We start from the raw sequence: 18,010 nt of genomic DNA on the forward strand, positions 1-18,010 counted from the left end.
AATATCTTCCATGCCTTTTTCGAGCCCAGCTAGAACCTTGAGAATCGTCATTCTGAACTCTGGATCTGACATATTACCAATGTCTGTATTGATTAGGTCTCTAGCCTTTGGTACTGCCTCTTGTTCTTTTTTTTGTGGTGAATTTTTCTGCCTTGTCATTTTGTCCAGATAAGAGTATATGAAGGAGCAAGTAAAATACTAAAAGGGTGGCAACAACCCCAGGAAAATATGCTTTAGCCAAATCAGAAGAGATCCCAAGTCGTGGCGGGGGGGAGAAAGGGGATAAAAAGAGGTTCAGAAAGAAAGAAAAAAAAATTAAAAAAAGAAAACCAATAAAGAAAAAGTATAAAAAGGAAAAAAAAATATATGTATATATTAGATAAACTAGTTAAAAAATGTTAAAAAAGAAAAGGGTAAAAGTTAAAAAAATTTAGCAGAAGAAGAAAACAAAATTGAAAAAGAAAAGAAACAAAAAGTTAATTTAACTGCAAGGCTAAAGAATCATGGGGAGAAAGCCATGAGTTCCGTGCTTTGCTTTCTCCTCCTCTGGAATTCCGCCGCTCTCCTTGGTATTGAAACTGCACTCCTTGGTAGGTGAACTTGGTCCTGGCTGGGTTTCTTGCTGATCTTCTGGGGGAGGGGTCTGTTGTAGTGATTCTCAAGCGTCTTTGCCCCAGGTGGAGTTGCACCGCCCTTACCCAGGGCCGGGCTGAGTAATCCACTCGGGTTTGCTTTCGGGAGCTTTTGTTCCCTGAGCGCTTTCCGTAGAGTTCCGGAGGACGGGAATGAAGATGGCGGCCTCCCGGTCTCTGGCCCGGAGGAGCCGAGAACCCGGGGCCCCACTCCTCAGTGCGCCCCCAGAGAACAGCGCCCAATGACTCCCGCCACCCTGGCCTCCGGCCGCGCTCCGAGCTGACCGAGCCTGCGACCGGTTCAAGGTAACCCCGAGCTGAGAGTCGGCTCTGTCTCTGTAGCCGGCTTCCCCGTTCTAATACCTGTGAGCTCTGCGACATTCAGCCACCCCCGATCCTTCTGTGACCCTGTGGGACCTGAGGCCGCGCTGACCCCGCCTGGGCTTCACCCCGGATAAGCCTCTGGAGCGATGTCCCTCAGCGGAACAGACTTTTTTTTTTTTTTTTTTTAAAGATTTTATTTATTTATTTGTCATAGAGAGAGAAGCGAGAGTGAGCACAGGCAGACAGAGTGGCAGGCAGAGGCAGAGGGAGAAGCAGGCTCGCTGCCAAGCAAGGAGCCCGATGTGGGACTCGATCCCAGGACGCTGGGATCATGACCTGAGCCGAAGGCAGCTGTTTAACCAACTGAGCCACCCAGGCGTCCCGCGGAACAGTCTTTTAAAAGTCCCGATTTTGTGCTCCGTTGCTCTGCCGCTTGCCGGGAGCCGGCCCCTCCCCCCGCGGTCTATCTTCCCGTCGCTTTGGATTCACTTCTCCGCCAGTCCTACCTTTCATAAAGTGGTTGATTTTCTGTTTTTAGAGTTGCTGTTCTTCTTCTCTTCGATCTCCCGTTGGATTTGTAGGTGTTTGTAATCTTTAGATAAGCTATCTTGCTGATCTCCCGCTACCTGAAGTAGTCTCAGCCTGCTACTTCTCCACCATCTTGACTCCTCCCTCCCATTTTCACCTCTTTTATAAAACATCCTATGTGCCTTTCTATAGCATTTCATTACTTGAGGTCAGGGGCTCTGTAATGTTTGTTTTTATATCTTTCACTGTTATTGATACATAGGAGTGTTTAATATTACTTAATGAATTATTGATTAGATTATAGAATTTTGGAGTGGGAATGGACTTTATAAAATCATTTAGTTCTGACTTTGACTTATCTTCTGTCCCACTACTCATGGAAGGTTGTTAGATAAATTAGACCTAGTTATTAAATATCTAGTTATCTCAATATTAGATAGATATTAGTTCATTAAAAATCCCTGCAAAATTGGCACTTTTATTAGTTCATGCTCTGTCAGTAATGTCATAATCAAGAGAAATAATGTAGACAGTACTTACCAACTATGCTTTCATGCAATTTGCTTCTTGACTTCATTTAAGGAATAGGAAGCAGAGAGGGAAGAATCAATTTTAAAGTACTTACTGTGTGTCATTTTTCACTTCTTAGGCCTGATTATTTCTGATTAAAACTTGCAATTTTAAAATAAATTAAAAAAAAGATTTTATGTATTTATTTGACAGAGAGACAGTGAGAGCAGGAACACAAGCAGGGGGAGTGGAAGAGGGAGAAGCAGGCTTCTCGCTGAGCAGTGAGCCCAATGTGGGGCTCGATCCCAGGACCCTGGGATCATGACCTGAGCCAAAGGCAGACGCTTAATGACTGAGCCACCTAGGCACCCTTAAAACTTGCAATTTTTAAGGGACGCCTGGCAGGCTCAGTCGGTAGAGCACGCGACTCTTAATCTTGGGATAATGAGTTCAAGCCCCACACTGAGCCTACTTAAAAAGAAAAAAAAACCTTGTAATTTCTCCTTATTTTTATAGGCTCGTGAAAGCATTTTTTGTTTTTTTTCTCCAGTGGATTCTCTAAAATTAGAAAACTGAGTGTCATTTGGTAAGGCTATAGTCCTTCTTTTCCAGTCTTCTAGAAAATTATAAATTCATGAATTCTTGTCTTATCAATATTGTAGAAACATATTTCTCTAAGACATTTAAATGTTTGGGTGCACGATCTCATTATCTTGGTGCCATATTTTAATATTGGTTCATGATCTCGAAATCTATTTTTAGCTGGCAAGCTATGAAAGCCAGATTGCCAAGCTGCGATCTGAGGTGGAAAAAGGAGAGGCATTGAGACAAAGTCTGGAATATGACCTGGCTGTTGCTAGAAAGGAAGCTGGTCTCGGGAGACGGGCTGCTGAAGAAAGGTTAGCCGAAGCACATAGGATCCAAGAAAAACTCTGTGGTAAGACTACTCTATTTTTTCCCATGTTTAGGGTTTTAACTTTATTGCGTAGCAGTAACACAGTGCTTACTGTTGTATGTGTTCACCACATAGGGGCAGAGGTAGGCCTTTGATGGACAGACTTCACCAGGTGTGTATAAAGTCTTCTAGCACTCATGTGAACATTCACCTTCTTCACATTCATTTTTTGTATGTTGTGCATGTATGGGAAAAAGGGGTTCAAAATTCTCTTAATCATTTTGTAGAGTAGTCGTTCCCTGAATAATCAATCAGCAGAATCATATAGAGATTTTAAAATAAAACAAAATCAAACCATTCACAGGCCCCCTGTCACATGTTTTCTGAATTAGAATTTCTAGCTTGAGATAGTCTATATGTTCAAGAAGGACTGCAGGTATTTTGTTGATTGGCTAGGTTTGGGAACCACGGGGTTAAAGAGTGGTGCCTAGAAAAGTGGAATCCTCAAAAGCTCTCTGTTATGTAGCATATGAGCACTTAAAAATATTTTTATTTGAATATAATGTATGTGGGTGCCTGGGTGGCTCAGTCGATTAAGCATCTGCCTTCCGCTCAGGTCATGATCCCCGGGTCCTGAGATCAAGTCCTAGGTCAGGCTCCCTGCTCGGTGGGGAGCCTGTTTCTCCCCCTGGCTGCCACTCCCCCTTCTTGTGCTCTCTTTCTCTCTGTCAAATAAATGAATAAAGTCTTAAAAAAGTATAATATATGTAAAGAAGTGTGCCTAATATAAGTGTATAACTCATAAGAAGCACCCAGATCATGGAATGGAACATTTCCGGAAGTCCTTCCACACGGATAACTACTATTCTGATTTTTAATAGCGTGGATAAATTGTGCCTCTTTTTTGTACTTCATATTAAACGGAATCATATAATATGTACTCTTTTATGTTTGGCTTCTTTCCTTTGACATTGCATGTGTGAGTTCATCTATATCGTTGTATGAACTTTGTACTGATACTTAGTTGTATGAACTTTGTACTGATACTTAGTATTACATTGAATGACGTATCACATAAATTTATCAATTTCTGTTAATGGGCACTTGGGTAATATCCAGTTCTTGGTTATTAAGAATAATGTTGCTATGGACATTCCTTTTTTTAGAGTTTTTACTTTTAAGTAATCTCTATACCCAGTGTAGAGCTCAAATTCACAACCCTGAGATCAAGAATTGCATGCTTCACTGACAAGCCAGCCAGGTGCCCCGATGCTCCTGTGAACATTCCTGTATGCGACAGGTTTTAATTAAGAGAACATCGAACATGAATTCAGAAGATTTAGATTTAGATCCTGGTTTTACCACTTACCCTAGGTTGCTTTAAGGATGAAGTGAAAAAAATGAAAGTTCTTTGTGGTTACATGGGACTAAATGAATGTTAACTTGCAATTATTGTAAGGTTCTGGGCCCGAGTTGTGGCCAGCTGTTTTGGGTTATTTCCACTGGTCAAAGTATTTTTGATTACCTCTGGCATTTAATAACCACAACACTACCCGGAACTTATAAGAATTGAAAGGCACTAAATATACAAGTTAATGACTTTGATTTAATTATGAGGAGGTTGAAGTCCAGGGAAGATGGGAAGTTATTTCCCAAAGTCAAATGATTTCAACAGACACTTTATAGAGGAAGAGAGAATAGCCATTAATGAGATGAAAAATACTTAATCTCACTTGTCTTCAGAGAAACCTAAATTAAAGCCACAGTGACTGTTTATTATATACGCATTAGGTGGTGCTAATTGGGAAGACTGTCAATACCAAATGTTGGTAAGGATGTAGAGCAACTGGAATTCTTCTACTTTGTAAGTGGGAGAGTAAATGGTCTAACTACTTTGGAAAAAACCTGGTAATTTCTTTTAAATAAACAGTTGGGAGACAACTTGTTAAATAGTCAAAATGTTTGTGAACTGGAAGCACCAGATACCTCTGGAATTAGGAATTGGAATAGCAGTAGTAGGTAAAAAAAAAAAAGGAGGTTAAATGAAAGCTCTTTGCTTTAGAGGCAGTTAGGTTCTTAGATCTCCTTCCCAAGAGCAGTGTACTCTGGGATTGCTCTCACTTTCTAGAGGGAGCTGGGTGGCTTAACCTCTGGAGATGATAAAATACGGGGTCTCCAGACTAGCAAAAACAGGAAGATAGCATAGTCAATGCCGAATATTGAGAAACTATTTCTTCCAGTCTCCTTTTTCTATTGGTTTCTCCAAAAGCTAGCACCCAGATTTCTATACTCCTGGGGTGCCTGGGTGGCTCAGTGAGTTAAGCCTCTGCCTTCGGCTCAGGTCATGATCTCAGGGTCCTGGGATCGAGCCCCACATCGGGCCCTCTGCTCAGCGGGGAGCCTGCTTCCCCCTCTCTCTGCCTGCCTCTCTGCCTGCTTGTGATTTCTCTCAGTCAAATAAATTAATTAAAAAATATATATATATATACTCCATGTGGGAGCTTAAAAGACTCTTCTATAGATCATCGGACCAAACCAAGAGGAAAAACCTAATGATACTAATGTTGGGAGTTTCCTAATAAATGGCCCAGCCATATCCTTCTCCAGTGCAGGACGACAGTTATCAAGCCTCACTTTCAGAATCTAGTGTTGGCTATATGAGTGTGTCACCTTTACAGTTATTTTAATTGAGAGAACAGAACTAAGAATTACCAGATGCTTGGGGAAAGCCTCTAAAATGGAGAGAAAAAAAATAATAATTTGGAAGAATCAGAAACTGCAGGGGAAAAGAAGATTTAAAAAACAAGGAGCATTAATATCTACAGAGCTGAAAGAGAATATATTTTATCCATGAAGCAAGAATCAGATGCTATAAAAAAAAAAAGGGGGAAGCTCTTAGAAATTAAAAATATGAAATCAGGAATGAAAAATCTCAACAGAAGCATTGGGAGATAAAAATGGAAGAAATCTCCCAGCAGTTAGAGTAAAAAAAGCAGAGGTAGAGAAACAGGAGAGAAAAGGCAAGAAAATTTGAGGGTCAATTTGAATAATAGGTAATATTGAAATAAGAGATAAGAGACAAAACAGGGAGGGCTAAATCCTCTATGAAATTACGTAGGACGTTATCTCAGAACTAAAGGTTACTGAGTTGCCAGATTGAAAGGGTCCACTGAATATTCACCACCATGACAAGAAATAGACCCACCTGAGGGCAAAGCATTATGCAATTTCAGAAAAATAGAGACAAAGTGAAGATCTCAAAGCTTTTCAAAGAGAAAAGACACAAAAGAAAAATAGGCCACATGCAAAAGAACAGGAATTAAATGGCTTTAAACTTCTTGCCTATAATCTGGGATGCTAGACCATGGAATAATGTCATGTCGAGAGAATAACTGGATTAGGGGAAACTTTTTTTAAAGATTTTATTTATTTATTTGAGAGAGAGAGAGAATGAGAGGTCAGTAGGAGAAGCAGACTCCCTGCTGAGCAGGGAGCCTGATGTGGGACTCGATCCCAGGATCCTGACCTGAGCCGAAGGCCATTGCTTAACCAGCTAAGCCACCCAGGTGCCCCTAGGGGAGAATTTTTGTGCCTCTTATACCTTTGACTATTGAATCTTTTGTGTTTGAAACACAAACATTGTTTGTTTGTTTATTTTAGTTTCAGAGGAAGAGTTTACTGATTCATCAGTTGCAGGTAACACCCAGTGCTCATCACAAGTGCTCTCCTTGGTGCCTGTCATCCAGTTACCCCATCCCCCAGCTATCTCCCCTTCGCTAAACCTCAGTTTGTTTCCTAGAGTTAAGAGTCTCCCTCTCTGATTTTGTCCTTTTTTATTTTTCCCTCCCTTCCCCTATGTTCCTCTGTTTTGTTTCTTAAATTCCACCTGTGAGTGAGATGATATAATATTTGTCTTTCTCTGACTGACTTATTTCACTTAGCATAATACCCTCTAGGTTGCAAAAGGCAATATTTCATTCTTTTTGATGGCTGAGCAATATTCCATTGTATTTATGTATATATTATATACATATTATTATATATACATGCGTATATGTATATATATATATTCCACATCATCTTTATCCATCATCTGTTGATGGACATCTGAGCTCTTTGCATAGTTTGGCTATTGTGGACATTGCTGCTATAGACATTGAGGTGCACGTGCCCCTTTGAATTACTATATTTGTGTCCTTTGGATAAATACCCAGTAGTGCACTTGTTGGGTCATAGGGTAACTCTATTTTCAACTTTTTGAGGAACCTCCATGCTGTTTTCCAGAGTTGCTGCACCAACTTGTATTCCCACAGTGTAACAGGGTTCCCCTTTCTCCTCATCCTCACCAACATCTGTTGTTTCCTGACTTGTTATTAGCCATTTTGACTGGTGTGAGGTGGTATCACATTGTGGTTTTAATTAACTTTAATATACTTTAATATAACTTAAAAATAATACTACTAACTGTGGCTTTTTTTTTTTTTTTTCTATTTTGGTTTAACAAGTGTGTTTGTGTGTATTTCCTCATTTTATCTTCACAACAGCTTAACTAGGAGACATTTTATTCCCACTAAAGGTTAGAGAGTCAGAGAGGTTTAATCAGGTGGTAGGTGAGGGAGCCAGACCCATAAAGGGTTCCATTGCTTCTTTTCTAGATGTTGAGGTGAAGCAGCAGCTGTAGTGAGTTGAGAGGTGTTAGTTAATGTCGGGGTAATACTAGGATGAGAGGTGCGTTGAGCCTAACCTCGGTAGAGTCAATAGCTCGAGTTCTGAGGGCTGGACCAGTGGCTCCCAACCTCAGTTTTGTGACAGCCTCATGTGTAACTGTGTCACAACTAATTTCTTGCCAATAGTCAAATATCAAAATTTGTAATCTATTAAGTATTTTACAAAAGTAGTCCTATAGACCACAGTTTTAAAAAACACACAGCGTTTGATTTATTTTCTTGAATAGAAGAAATGTAGTAGAATTGCAGTTGGTGAAAGAGGTGCACCCAAACGTGGGGATGCCTCTGGGAACATAGCCTACCATTTCATGCAAAATCACCTAGGTCTGGAGGGGAAGAAGAGATTGAGAAATTAGAGAATGGATTGTTCTGGAACAGGGAGTTTTTCTGAGTTGACTGGTGTGAAGTGGTTAAATATTTTGTTCAGAGATCACGCTGTAAATGGAATCAACTCCAGCGCCTAGGTGTTTGAATTCCTAGGGATTTAATTTGTGGTTATAGGCATACCCACTATTCTTTAATATTTTTAATAGCTCAGAATGCAGAACTTCAAGGAAAGGCAAATGAGATGGAGAAAGCATTCCAGACTTCCCAGCTGAAGTGGAAAGAAGAATGCAGAAGATTTGAACATGATTTGGAGGAAAGAGACAATATAATTCAAAGTTGCAATCGAGAATATGATTTACTTATGAAAGAAAAAAGCAGACTAGAAAAAACTGTACAGGTAAATTATTATTTTTTAAAAGATTGATTTATATCAGAGAGAGAGTGAGAGAGAGCACGTGGGCGTGCACATGAGCTGGGGGAGGGGCAGAGGGTGAGAGAGAATCTCAAGTGGACTCCCTGCTGAGTGTGGAGCTGGACGTGGGGCTCGATCCCAGGACCCTGAGATCATGACCTGAGCCGAAACCAAGAGTTGGATACTCAACCGACTGAGCCATCCACCAGGTAAATTATTTTTATGAAATATTTTTTTTAGATTCATTGAGATATATTACACATTATTTGAACTTATGCTTGGAAAGGAAAGTATCTACCAGAAATCAAAGAAAATCTGATTTCCTCCTGCCCATCTTCCCTCACTCCCTCTCTTCTTTCCTTTCAGGGGCATTTTTGTGGGTCTCTTTTGTAATATGATTTAACAATATATTAATATGCATGCTGTTTTCTTTTGTGAAAAAGGTTGAGATCTCTGGTCAAGCTAGAAGAACTCACTTATGTGAAAGTATCAGAAAATGAGAACCTCTTGTCCTTTAAGTTTAGCCATATGAAAGTTTGGAATTTTAGAAATGTGGGCATTAGATTTTGGTCTGAGTATACAATAAATATAAAAAAATTATATATCTGATATGGATTTCATTATATATGTAGAGTACATTCCATATAGATAAGACATGAAAAATATTTGGTGACCCTTTACTGAAATTATTTGAGCTATTTATTTTCCATTTTTTTGTTCTTTTTTTTCTTTATCTCTCTAAAGTAAAAGTATGGTTTAACTTGAAGTTGCCAACCCCTTAAAAGATAGATTTTGAATTGCTTATATTTGTCATTTTTTCTGAAGCACCAGTTTAAATTAAAAAAAACCAACAACATGATAGAAACGCTTTTATTTACCGCTGGTGTATATGGGTTTTCAGAACTCTAGAGAAATGAATCTTTATTAGAGGTAAGTTTACACAAGCATTTCCTAAATGTGAAAGTTTCAATACAAGGTTCCATGGCATTGTCAGCAGATCTTCTGATTTCCTCCATTTCAGACACAGTGTGTCTCTTCCTTTAGTGTTATGTTCCCAGGTCCTTGAACAGTGCCTGGTGTGTGCAGGGGTTCCCCCATCTGAATGGGGTAGTTTAGGTGGCTCCAGGTGCTCCGAGTTCCTGGGCGGCTGTGTATCACCTTGCCTATGTAGAATGTCTAGAGCTACGGGGAAAGAAGCATAATGGCCATGGCATTCCTTATAGTCAGTCAATCAGCCTGCACCTCAAGTTATAAAATCTTTCCGTGATCTGGCTGAGCTGCTTGATAAGAGAACTTTGCTTGACTTTATGCTACCGGCTTTGAGCTGATCTGTACAGACTAAGTAGGGGAATATAGGGTTCAATAGGCATCATACTATTTATCCCGAAGGGGGAAAGGCTCAATGCCCTTTGTGAAGACTTTCCATTAGTGAAAGTTGTAAGGGTAATATTCATGATGCAGATCCCAGCTACTGTTTATATGGACACTGAAGGCCTTCCCACCTTCTCATATCAACCACACAGTCTTTCTCCTTGTGTTAATGGGAACTTAGTTTTAAAGGGGGCTTCTTGTTTTAACCAAGTTAGATCTTATAAATGTAGTACAACTAGGAAAACCCAAGAAGAAAAGTCTTTTGTGAGTATTATCTGTAGGACAAGAAATTAGTCATGGCCCAAACTTTAAAAATTTTTTGACTTTTAAGATGTTTAACACTTTAGTGTTTCCTTATCCTGATCTGTTGCACGAAATATCTTTCTTATCACTTTTGGTCAATACAGTGTATTCTGTGAGTTTTATATGTAAATTACCAGGGTTGATCCAAACAGTTTGTTCATAGGTAATTAGAACTTCCCATATTATCTACTTTACATAGAAGATGTACATATAGATTACATAAAATCTACATTCTGATGATCAAAATATATTATAGTTCTATTAATGATTTTAATATAAATTATAATGAGTTTTAGCTATAGGTAAGGAGAACCCTTGGTACACTTGAATTGGGGAAAAAGGAAGAAAGATGACTTTCATTGATCAAATAGTAAAGCAAGATTTTATTCGTATAAAGGAAGCGTTGGAAAAACATCAGCAGGAGAAGAATGAGATGGAGTCTCATATCAGGGAGACGGCACTGGAGGAGTTTAGATTACAAGCAGAACAATGGGAAGCAGAAAGAAGAGAGTTACAATTTATAGTACAGGTATTTAAAAAATAATAATTCAGTTCCTTAAATATGTCTTTTTAATGCTTAGGATATTAAATATTGCATTAGTGCAATAACTGGCTAGTTTACTCAACACAAAAATGATTCCTAATCTTTGATCTGTCGAAGGCCATGTTTCATTTGGGGTTACATGACAATATGAGCATATACTATCTGAATTAGAGTTGGGTGACTTCTGTTGCATAAATTATGTGATTTTTGAGACATATGTACATTTGGTATTTTATTTTTCCAGTTTAAAATATGAGACTGTTCACAGCCTTTAACAGCATAAAGAAATAGAATGATTGGCTTTTAGATATTAAAGGATGCGTATAAATTAATATAGCATAGTGATTTTTCAACTCTTTTTTTAAGAAGAGCAAATTTTTAAAAACTTTTCATTTAAATTGAATTAACGTATGATGTATTATTAGTTTCAGAGGTAGAGATCAGTGATTCATCAGTCTTATATAACACCCAGTGCTCATCACATCATGTACCCTCCTTAATGTCAGTTACCCAGTTACCCCATCCCCCTCCCCTCCAGCAACCCTCAGTTTGTTTTCTATGATTAAGAGTCTCTTATGGTTTGTCTCCCTCTCTGCCTTTGTCTTGTTGTTTTTTTCTCCCTTAAGAAGAACAAATTCTTTTTTTATTTTTAAGATTATTTATTTATTTATTTATTTATTTGACAGAAAGAGAGAGAGAGAAAGAACACAAGTAGGGGGAGCAGCAGGCAGAGGGAGAGAGAGAAGCAGGTTCCCTGCTGAGCGAGGAGCTCTATCCCCGGACCCCAGAGATCATGACCTGAGCAAAACGCAGCTGCTTAACGACTGAGCCACCCAGGCGTCCCAAGAAGAGCAAATTCTTAATCATGTTCTATTTACTCCTTTCCCCATCACACAGAATCCCCAAGCCTTCACATAGTCTGGTTGGAAAATAACTGATTATACCCAACCCCCATTGTAGATGAGCAGATGGAGATTTATGATTTACTCAGATCATAGTCTGAGTAATTAATGTGGGAAGAGACTACCAGTCACCAGATTCTCATTTTGGTGTATTGTGCATTTTATTCAGGAGATTACATGTAAATTATTTTGAAAGAGAGAGAAGAGAAATTTAAACTGTTAATTCACTGAGCAACTTAACTTAAAATTTAAAATAAATTTCTATAATTTCTTCTATTACTTATTTGGTGATAAGATATTTTCTCTGTATAAAACAACAAATTGAAATACAGTCTTTGTAGACTATAGGCACACCAAGGTACACATTCTTCACAGAATGAAGAATATCCATCTAAAATGAATTTTGGAGTAGTTTTATGTTAGAAACCACTCTGCAAGACAAAGGCAGCCCAAAACATGCAGAGAATAAGAGCCACCTTATTTCTTTAAGAGTGAAAACAGTGGAAATATTGAATTCGTTATATTTGTAAGTATTCAAAATACCAACAAATCCACAGCTTTGCCAAACCTTTGGTCTTGGATGTTGTTTTCTTACCAGTCACTCCATTTGTAGAATCTGGAAAGATATTATAGTCATTCTTTACACCTCTTGGTATTCTTAGAGTCTGTTTGTAATTTGTATCCCTTCCTTTCTTCCTTTTTCTCTCCCTTCTTCCTTCCTTCCTTCCTTCCTTGTACATACTGAGTTTCTGCTATGGGTGCTGAGGATACAAAATTGGTAAGACCCTTGAAGATCTTAAAACAGAGAGACATGTAAAGAGAGAAATTGGAATATAATAAAAGTTTGAACAAAATACTATGGGGTCATGAAAGAGAAATTGATTAAGTGCCTAGGAGATTGGGGAAATCATCACAGAATGGCTGACATTTGAACTGTTGTTGATAATTGTCTTAAAGTCTACCTGAAACAAACAAGTAAACAGAAGTAAATGAAAATAACCTCTTCATTTCTGAACACTCAGACATCTCCAGTGCCAATAGTCAGAAGCCTTAAACTTGTAAAATACGATTCAGAAGCCTTTATATTTAAATGTGGGAGTGATGCGATTTTAGATGCAGTTTCTTGGTCAGTCCTATAAACCTTAGATGAAACGTATGTGACTTTATATTATGAAGTACTAAAGGAAGAAAGTGTTAGTCTTTTTTTTTTTTTAAGATTTTATTTTTTTTTTTAAGTAATCTCTACACCCAACATGGGGCTTGAACTCACAACCCTGAGATTGAGTCTCATGCTCCCCCGACCAAGCCAGCCCGGCACCCTGGTATCAGGCTTTAATTATTATGTATGGGAAAGAATAGGGAATATACTCCTTAGTTACTATGACCTTTTGTAAGATAATTTTTTAAAGGTTTTATTTAAATTCCAATTAGTTAACATATAGTGTAATATTAGTGTAAGATACATTTTATTGTATTGTGTCACTGAAATGTTCAGAGCTCAGTCTCTCAATTTCCTATCCTTTTAACATTAACAAAATAAAACTGTTTTTCCTTTTTAAAGCAAGTTTAAGAAACTATTTGTATTTTTTTAGAAGTCTTTTTTTAAACAAGTCGAGGGATAGATTGAAATTCTCTTCTCTGTTGGCTATTGATGGATTTAGGTTTCCATCGTATAATTAGATGTTAGTATGGTATAGTGTTCTCTTTGTGTAACTCTCTAAGGGAATTCAGCTTTTAAAATACGTTAAAAAAAAAAAAACAAAACCCTCCTAAGTGAAATCCCATCTTTAACAGACAAAGCAGGTGTAGTATTTCTTTCATCTGGGCTTTAGAATTCAGTCCCACTATTAAAAAAAGTCTTAATTTTATGCCATGTCTCTTTTCTTTCCTAGTAATTGAAAAGCTAAATAGAGGTGTACTTCTCTGGAATATTAATGGGAACTCTATGCAGTTACCTCATTTTAAAAAAGTATTTCTCATTTTTTTAAATGCATGTCCTCTTCTGATAAACATAAAAACTCCATGTCTTCCTTTAGCACTATTTGAAATTTCAAAACAAATCAAGCCAATTTAATTTAAAAACAAAGTATTTATATTGATTTTGAAACACATATTCTTATTTTTTATCTCTGCTTATTAAATTTTTAACTTAAAATGACTCTGTTATGTTTTTATTTTTCTTCATTCCTGCTCTAGCAATAGGAATTTTGAGGATGCTTACTTGCTTTTGTTTTTAAGACTTTATTCATTTATCTGACGCAGAGAGCATTAGCTTGGTGGGGGGGAGGGGAACGGAGGAGCAGAGGAAGAAGGAGAAGCAGGCTCCCCACTGAGCAGGGAGCCCAGATGGGGCTTGATTCCAGGACTCCAGGATCATGACCTGACCCGACCTGAGCTGAAGACAGATGCTTAACCAACTGAGCCACCCAGGTGCCCCTTCAATGTATAATTTATCAGTAGGATTGAGAGCATTTAGAAGATGTATATTTTTTCGTATTTGTTTCCCAAATTCTAGAACTCAACCAGGGAATAAAATGATCCTTTCCTCCTTCATCAACTAAATTCAGCTTAAGTGTCTAGTGATAAAGAGATGGCAGAGTCTGTAATGGCAAAACTCATGATGAATGTAGACTGAAAATAACAACATTCACTGAAGAGGAGGGAGAGTGGGGACGCAGTAAAGAAGGTATCAGGGTAGGCTTAGGCATCAGTAGGCCAGATGTTAGGGAGTGGAGGGCAAGATGTGGAAGAATGACCCCATAGACACAGTTATGATCTAGGGACAGCTTGGAGGAAGCTCCACTGGGAAGGAAGTATTTCAGAAGTTTGCCTGAAATGGTCTAGAGCGGCAAGGAGCATTTCTTTGCAGTTACCTAGGAAACTGCCCACTGGTACCTTGTGTAAGCGAGCGGCATAGGTAGTGACTCAGGCGCTGGGTATACTGCCTTGTTTCCAATCAGGAAATAGCTTTATAGTCAATTCATAAAATGACTATATATTGTGCTCACTGTAAAAAATGCCCTCATTTAGGGAAACTTAAAAGCAAAAGTGAAGGTCCTATGACTCCCCCTCGAATCCCACTCCTTATCTAAGGGGATATAAACATTTATCACTGTATTACATAAACGGAATTCTATTTCTTGGTGTGTTTGGTGTCCATCTTTTGACATCCTTGTATTATTCTTATAGGGTTTGCATGGTTTTCTGCCATGTGGACGTTCCCAATATGTATTGAGGAATCCCTTATTGAAAGACATTTTATTTCCTTCAAAAATTTTTTGCTCTAATCGAGATTTGGGGTGCCTGTCTGGCTCAGTCCATAGGGCATGTGACTCTTGGCTTTGGGGTTGTGAGTTCATGCCCCGTGTCGGGTGTAGAGCTTACTTTATAAATTCTTAAAAAGATTTTATTTATTTATTTGAGAAAGAGAGACAGAGAGCATGAGAGGGAGAGAGAGCAAGCATGAGTAGGGGTAAGTGCAGAGAGAGAGGGAGAAGCCGATTCCCCACTGAGCAGGAAACCTGATGCAGGGCTGTATCCTAGGACCCCAGGATCATAACCTGAGCCAAAGGTAGACATCCAACCAATTGAGCTACCCAAGCACCTCAAGCTTACTTTAAAAAAGAGAAAAACAAACAAACAAAACGGAAGAAATGATTCACTAACATTCCTGGCCATATCTTTAAGCTGTAGGACAAGTGATTGAACTGTGTAAATGCCTAAACGTATCACTGCTTAGTGTGCAAGCTTATGGATTCATCATGATTGGTACTACACAAAGTTAGTACCATTTTACACTTTGTGGCTGCAAACACTATTTCTTTTTGTAGAACTGTGCTGGCTTTGGGGATTTCAGGAGATAAGCATGTACTAGGTTGGGGTGGTAACTAGCTAAATTGATATATTTTGTGAGGTAGGGAGGAGGACTACTTTAGCTCTGATAGGTTTCTAACCATACTTTTGTAATTCTTCAGACCTAAAAACTGTATTTTGGAGTCTGAGAAATGTTGTTTATATGAGTACATATAAAAAATTATAGTTTGGGGGCTATGTTTCTGAAACATGTGGACAGAAAGCAAGTTTATTTTCTAGTAGTGTAATGTGGTTTCCTGTGATGGTAAAAGTCAGTTCAAAGCCTCATTTTAAAATATTTTAAGTTCAACACCTCCCTCTAGTGGATAAAAGAAAAACTCCTTAAATTTCCATTGTCCTTAATAATGATTGTGTTACACACCCACACACATCATACTTACTTTTTCACTGTCAGGATCCCGGTAGCTTTTTGTTTTATTACAAAATAAATTCTGTGACAAAATTTCTAAACCTTTATTTGCAAGGAGAGAAATTATTCTTGATATATAACTGCATGAACTATTTTATAACTCTTTTGGAATTTTCTTGTATGTTATTTAAAGCACCCCAGTCTTGGATTGTGTTGATAAAACCATAAACTTAAAACGAATATTTCAACATACAAAAAATAGCAGGGGTTAATATAACCAGTACCTGGCATAACGTACCATATCATTAAATACTAAAATTTACCATCAAGATCATGTTTGTCGTATTTGTTTCAGAATTAAAAACAGACAAGCAATAAATTGCTACATTATTAAGACTGACTATTCTGAATTACTTCATTATCCCACCATCACCCTATTCACAAAAGATACCAGTATTCTGAAGTTAGTGTTTAGTATTCTGTCTGTATACATTGACAGTGTATCCAATTATTTTGTTATTTTTTGTGTTTTAAAAATATACATAGAGTATTGGAAGGTATGAATCTTTGTCCAGCTTGTTGTTCTCACTTGTGCTTTTGAGATTTTGATAACATATCAAACTGATAAATCTTGATGCTAAATTGACAAGGATACAGGAAAAGATGATTATAACCAATCTCACTAATGAATATACATACAAAAGTATTATATAAAATATTAGCCAAGTCAGTGCAGCAAAATATGAAAAGATATAAAAGACTTTTATACAATAAAATGCCAAGTGAGTTTAACATTAGAAAATTAATCAGTGTTCATTTTAAATTAATATAATCCCTTAACTATATAAGTTTCTTGAATATGTAAACAGAATTCCTAAAAAATCTACACTATTTGAGAAAGACAGTTTTTTAAATAAAAACTGTGTATGTGTTTTTATATGCATATCCAAAGATATATGTGACAATTACGTCACATATTAGTGACTAGGTGACCTCTGCATTGAAACTGGAATTGTTAGGTCAGAAATTTCACCTACATCTTGAAAGACTTTTATTTAAAAGCCATATTACTATAAGTAATATTTAATATAGGCCAATTATCATAAAGTTAAAATATCACCAATGAATAGAATAAGCTCTAACTGATCCATCACTGATTTTCCAGGTGTTCCTTTTTATAGGATTAAATCGAAAGTGTTACGGAATGATGGACATGCTCTTTGTTTAGTGTAATGGAAGGACTGCCTGTTGTTTTCTGTACTGTTTGCCATTGGGAATCACAAGTCATATTTTCTTATAAGTAAATTTCATGAGACTTCCTGAATACTTCAGTTTCTTTTGCTTTAATAAGTATTATTTGAAATAATTGCCATCAGCTACAATACAAGCATTTTTGGTTATAGATTTTATTTTGTTTTTATTTCAGATTATTTGGTTTACATTGTGATTAACCTTGTAAATTACTGTTTATTCATTTAAAAATATACATAGTACTTTGTGTGGATGACAGAAAGTTAGAGATGATGTGGCAGTCAAGAGGGCATATAATTTATTTTAATTTTTAAAAAAAGATTTTATTTAATTTTTTGCAGATAAAGGGAGAGAGCACAAGCAGGGGGAGCAGCAGAGGGAGAGGGAGAAGCAGGCTCCCCGCTGAGCAGGGAGCCCGATGTAGGGCTCCATCTTGGGACCCTGGGGTCATGACCTGAACTGAAGGCAGACACTTAACCAACTGAGCCACCCAGGTGCCCCGAGAGGGCATATAATTTAACAGTGAATTTGAATTGACATTGGCGATATTAAGTGCTTGAAGGAGGGGAGTTATCATGCAGAATAAAAATAGTATCTTATATTTGTATACTGCTTAATGCTCTTAAAAGTACTTTTGTATATGAAGGTACTGTTATGGTGAACTTAAGATTATGGCTATTCATAAAACCATTCACTCCTGAATCCACACTGCCATTAAACAACTGCAAGTGCTGGGGCGCCTGGGTGGCTCAGTGGGTTAAAGCCTCTGCCTTTGGCTCCGTCATGATCCCAGGGTCCTGGGATCAAGCCCCGCATCGGGCTCTCTGCTCAGCGAGGAGCCTGCTTCCTTCCCTCTCTCTGCCTGCCTCTCTGCCTACTTGTGATCTCTGTCTGTCAAATAAATAAATAAAATCTTAAAATGAAAAAACACAAAAAACTGTGAGTGCTGGCTGCTGGCACACTTTTGCTCTGTTGTCCAGGTTTGCTCTTATCTGTTCTAGTTTAAGGATTGAAAAATGTGTGAGGAGATGAATTTCTGTATATTAAGATGTTTCCATTACC

General features: G+C 37.8%; 1 protein-coding gene across 7 annotated transcripts in view; it reads left to right on the top strand.

Annotated features, from left to right (window-relative positions):
- CCDC171 (coiled-coil domain containing 171) overlaps window positions 1-18,010 on the top strand; it is a 303,028-nt gene that overhangs the window by 35,027 nt on the left and 249,991 nt on the right. For 6 of the 7 annotated variants that reach the window (XR_007122375.1, XM_047700701.1, XM_047700703.1 and 3 more), the window contains exons 4-6: window positions 2,757-2,931; window positions 8,150-8,340; window positions 10,427-10,558. Coding sequence is in view for 6 of the 7 variants with exons in the window: in XM_047700701.1 (XP_047556657.1) it covers window positions 2,757-2,931; window positions 8,150-8,340; window positions 10,427-10,558 (498 nt within the window). In the remaining variant the exon portion in view is untranslated. The remainder of the gene's footprint in view (window positions 1-2,756; window positions 2,932-8,149; window positions 8,341-10,426; window positions 10,559-18,010) is intronic. The other variant, XM_047700702.1, reaches the window with a different exon arrangement.

This window comes from Lutra lutra, chromosome 13 (assembly GCF_902655055.1).
Source record: "Lutra lutra chromosome 13, mLutLut1.2, whole genome shotgun sequence".
NCBI classification, from domain to species: Eukaryota; Metazoa; Chordata; class Mammalia; order Carnivora; family Mustelidae; genus Lutra; species Lutra lutra.